Source organism: Aulonocara sp. 'chitande type north' Nkhata Bay, linkage group LG1 (genome assembly GCF_057382095.1).
Source record: "Aulonocara sp. 'chitande type north' Nkhata Bay isolate Kocher_YH1m ecotype deep benthic linkage group LG1, A_spYH_male_GT1.1, whole genome shotgun sequence".
Classification (NCBI taxonomy): Eukaryota; Metazoa; Chordata; class Actinopteri; order Cichliformes; family Cichlidae; genus Aulonocara; species Aulonocara sp. 'chitande type north' Nkhata Bay.
The window spans coordinates 27,393,375-27,398,170 of record NC_141344.1 but is presented as its reverse complement, the minus strand read 5'-3'; the positions used below and the strand labels follow the sequence as shown (position 1 = coordinate 27,398,170).

Here is a 4,796-nt window from a genome sequence, read left to right as displayed (position 1 = left end):
CATGAGGAAAAGATGACTATTTGTTAGTGAAGGTGTTAGAGCCTAAAACATATTCTTGGGAACACATAAAACAAATAAATATAAATATTAGATTGTTAGTATTACACAAGCCACAACTGCACAGGAAAAAATCACATTATTTATAGTTATTGTTGGGTTGGATAGAGATCTGTAATGTCGCATTATCAAAAGATGGAGTTTTCCTTCTGGTGCAGCAACATGCAGATTCCACTTATTATTCTGTGACTTATAATTTTTGATAAACTGTACCATGTCTGAGAGACGAAGAGAGACGGATGTACGCCGCCTTTCTCCAGTCTTAAAACTGCATTAGTTCACATTAAGCAGAGGGCCAATTAACTTATAGCCTCTTCTGCCAAGTCATTACACTTTTATACGGTTTGTGTGCAATTCCTGATCGTAAACTTTAATAGCATCGGTATGGCCTTGGTATAGGAATGAAACAAACCATTAATACTAATGATTTAAATACCGTACACAACGTCTCTAACGTCACACCAATCAGAGGTAACCAATAACATTAGTGCGGAAAACAGGCCAGTATTTGGCTCTAAGGTGTGGAGGATATTAGCAGCACTAATAATTAGTCTGGACAATGAAAGCAGCGTATAATTCTTTGTTTATGGCAGCCAGGTAGCCGCAATCTGTGGAGAGTACGATGAGCTGGCAGTAAGATAGATACTGAAAATACAATTGCCCAATCTTCTAATGTACTTCGGTGCTTTGATGCAGTTGAAGGTGTTTGCAGGCGGGACAAGGGTTGGACATTACCTCACTCTGAATGCTTTCTGGGGGGAGAAACGAGCGAGTAATTAGCTGATTAGAGGCCCGTCAGAGCAGCTCGAGCTCCAGCCAATCCCCAGCTGGCAGAGGCCTCCAGGGGTGGAGAAGGACGGCTGATGTAGAGGGAAACATACCTCTGTGGGTTAGTTTTCCAAGAGACTCGATGGTGCGGACTGACATAAAGGCGCAATTTAAAGAAACCGGTGCACGCGCGCACACGCGGGTGTCAGTTAGAGTGGCATTTAGCTGAAACAAGTACAACGAGGGAAAAACCTGCCAATGTGTTTTTTAAACGAATATACAGGTTTCGGGTTATTTTTCTTTATAAAAGGGGGAAAGGAGAGCTTATGATTTTGTGACTGAAGAGCACGGCACAGGTGCGCACCTGGAGAGAGCTCGACTTGTTTTTTCTAAAGACTCCTCAGTCCCGCTCTCTCTCGCTCTCTCTCTGCTGCTGCTGAAGCCATCATGGAGAAATCGAAAAACTTTCGAATCGACGCTCTTCTCGCCGATGAGACCAATCGGTGTGGTCGAGACCTCTCACCCGGTCTGAGCAGTGACAGCCCGGCCGGCAGCCCGGTCTCATGCCGCCGTGGGGACACTCCGTCCCCGCGAGGAGCGCACCTTCAGACCGGAATAATCCCCAAGCAGAGTGTCCTCAATCTGCCCCATCCGGGGCTTGCATCGCTGCCTCAGGGAGCGATTCCCGGCATGTATCCTGCACCCATGTACCCACTGTCGGCGTTGGGTGGACAACACCCTGCGTTCGCCTACACTGGCTTCACGCACCTATCGCAGACCTACCCAGAGCACCTGAAGGTGGCTACCATGGCTGGATCTCTGCCCCTGGAGCACTGGATCCGCGCTGGGCTCATGGTGCCACGACTGCCGGATTACAGCTGTAAGTGTGATGACATTAGATAAGCAGAGGTCCAGAATAATCTAACTTTAAAATAAATAAATATATAAATAAAAAGAAATTAATTTCACAGGAGAATTTATCTGTTAATTTATTTTATTTTCAGACAGCTGTGTGTTACACTAAAAGAGAAAGAGTTTAGGCGGAACTGGTCAAGTTAATCTTATTATTATTATTATTATTATTATTATTATTATTATTATTATTATTATTATTATGCTTAATTAATAACTAAATAGTTGTCATTTCGGGGTTTTTATGTTTGCTTATTTTTTCATGCACACAGCACAGATTTATTGTTTAAATCACAAACCGGACTAACGATTCTGACATAGATTTTTTTCTATTCTCCAAAGTTTTATTACATTTAAAAACCTTAATATTTAATAATAATCTGAGAAAGAAACGGGCAGCATTTTGATTTGTTTATTTATTATTCATAAATACATTTCACTGGCAGCGTAATTTAAAGCCTTCGGTTAGCTTTGCTTTGTGCGCCTTCTGTTGTTTTTGTTGTTGTTGTTGTTGTTGTTTTTTATCTAAGTCCTGTATGTCGCGTTAATGGCAGTCATACATCGTCCCTCACAGTACAGTGGCACCTGTTTTACTGCGTCTCTGTCATATTTTAATTTTGCCCCATTTATTTCTCTATAAACGCCAGCCCGATGAAAACTGTCTTTGTGTGACGAAGAAACTATAAACAAACACCTAAAACGTTCTGTAGTTCATCAATAAAATCCCAAAAGCCTTCATTGAATTTTCATTAAGTTAATGGCATGCCTGTGTTTTTATGGCCCCTGCGCCCGCTTCTGCCGTGTCCCGCCCGTCAACAATAAACTGGAGTAAAGCTATTATAGTTAATGATGGCCGGAGAGTGCCGGCATATGTGCGTCTGTTCCCACCCACAACATTACCATGAACTTCTGATGTCCTTGATGTTACAGTATATAAATAAGAGTGGTGGCAGCCAGTGAGCAAATATTCCTGGATAGAGCCTTAAATGAATCCAAATAATTAGGAAATAACTTTATAATATTAATATTAATATGCACATATTCATCCTGTTTTTAGGTGATTTAGGTTTTTAAAATATACACTTATAGTCATCTTGCATGGGACCACACACAAACTGATAACTTTGCTGTTCCTCTTCCAGCGGGTGCTCAGTCAGGCCTGTTGGGGAAATGCAGGAGGCCCCGCACCGCCTTCACCAGCCAGCAACTCCTGGAGCTGGAGAACCAGTTCAAGCTTAACAAATACCTGTCCAGGCCCAAGCGCTTCGAGGTGGCCACTTCACTCATGCTGACCGAAACACAGGTGAGCCAGACCAGAGACTGCAGAGCTCCTCTTTACATCTCCAGATCACGGCGCTCAACAGATGCCAGCACACTGTATGTGTGTAGTTACAGTTATAACATTTATATCTATTTTTTATTTTCTTAATAAGAATAACTCGGTAGAGTTAAAGGAGTGTGAAACCCATCACCTAATAACACTAAATGAGCCACAATATCAAAATAGGGAGAAAATAAAAAGAAAACAACCAATCAACAGATTTCATCTTCCTTTTTCTTTTTTATTGTAGCCTTAAATAAGACCAAACCATTTTTATACCATGAAAACAGCCAGCAGCACTCTATTAGATCAGCTTTAAATGTTACACTTTACTAAAGTATCTTCATTCTTGTTGCAGTTAGCTGATCAGCAAACTGCTTCTCATGTCCACAGATGTTGTGTTGTCAATCATCTGTGGCAGTTTTCAGTGTTCATTGTTTACCTATCTTCATATATTCATGTGTGTAAGACTCACATGTCTTATGTTTCTGTTAATATTTATTTGTCGCTGATTGTTTCAGTGTTATGAATGCTAATACCTCTGGTAGGAGGAGGAGGGATAAAAAATTTGTGATAATAAAGAGTGATGTCGTTAATGATGACCACAGCATGAACCCCAAAATAACACTTTTTATCCTCCCCAACACTGACATGCAATATGAAACATATCACCTTAAAAATGAAGGTAAAATAGAATAAACAATTTATAAAGCAGCTTTTATCTAACAAAGAAAAAAGAAATAGGAAAGAGAGAGCTTCTGGAGCTGTGACTAAATTTGTCTTTGTTTCTGTTCAGACAAACCCCAGGTTGCGTTTCTTCTTTTAAACATGCGTTCTTCTTCTACTATGATCACTTCACAGGTGAAGATCTGGTTCCAAAATCGGAGGATGAAGTGGAAGCGCAGTCGGAAGGCAAAGGAGCAGGCCACTGCCTCCACCCAGTCTGAGGCAGAGAGACTACGCAGCTCGGGAAAGACAGGCTCCGACAAATCCAGTGAGAGCAGACGAGCTTTGAACCCGGACAACCGAAGGATAGCTCTCGAATTGGAGGATGGAGAAGAGGAAGAAGATGGAGAGGATGAGGAGGAAGAAGTAGCGGAGGCGCCCCAGCGTGGCTTTCCTCTTTCTGCGGGTAACCTAGTTGGGATCCAGCAAACCACGGACTTCTTGCAGCGTAACAATGAAGCTGGCTACAGCTCCCACAGCCCTTTCTCTGATGATGAGCTGGATGGGGTGGAAGTGGGTGGGGGTGACAGGAAAATTGGGGCAGGACTGTGAATACACACCCAGAAAAAGGTTTTAAAAACACATGAGAATTACCTGAGTGTTTCAGCAAAGTCACAACAGGAAAGTCTGTGTTTGTGAGAGAGGACAAACCTAAAGATCTTCACCTCGTATGCTCTGAGAAGGTTTTTCCAATCAAGACATTTGTTGGACTCATTCACACAATCACACATAAACAAATGCAGGATTATGACGCGTGTATAGTGCTTAAACTATTTGTGAATAGAATTATCACTAAGTAATTTACATTGCTGCAGCATGCTGGAAAAAACTGCTTCTTTCTTTCCCTAATTTTGCTCTTTTTTAATGCGCCAGTGGTCCTCTGTGGCAAACTTGTTTCCTCCATCCACTCACAGCCTGAGCTCCACTCAGTGAACACATTTTTTAGGAATTAAATGTTAAGAGGAGTGAACTACAACACATTCAAACAGTTTGATGAGGTTCAGGAGGCGCA

At 41.9% G+C, this 4,796-nt stretch overlaps 1 protein-coding gene across 1 annotated transcript; it reads left to right on the top strand.

Annotated features, from left to right (window-relative positions):
* The first annotated feature begins 971 nt into the window (after nt 1-971).
* Nucleotides 972-4,336, top strand: mnx2b (motor neuron and pancreas homeobox 2b). The gene is made up of 3 exons (XM_086299175.1): nt 972-1,705; nt 2,880-3,040; nt 3,920-4,336. The coding sequence occupies exons 1-3, from the start codon at nt 1,273-1,275 to the stop codon at nt 4,334-4,336; spliced, it is 1,011 nt and encodes a 336-aa protein (XP_086155301.1). The 5' UTR covers nt 972-1,272.
* Nucleotides 4,337-4,796: the final 460 nt, after the last annotated feature.

What these genes read in the sequence shown, in the direction of transcription:
- mnx2b (XM_086299175.1), top strand. Translation starts at nt 1,273, where the DNA reads ATGGAGAAATCGAAAAACTTTCGAATCGACGCTCTTCTCGCCGATGAG. An exon ending in ACGACTGCCGGATTACAGCT is followed by an intron (nt 1,706 to 2,879) that starts GTAAGTGTGATG and finishes TTCCTCTTCCAG; the next exon opens with CGGGTGCTCAGTCAGGCCTG. An exon ending in TCATGCTGACCGAAACACAG is followed by an intron (nt 3,041 to 3,919) that starts GTGAGCCAGACC and finishes ATCACTTCACAG; the next exon opens with GTGAAGATCTGGTTCCAAAA.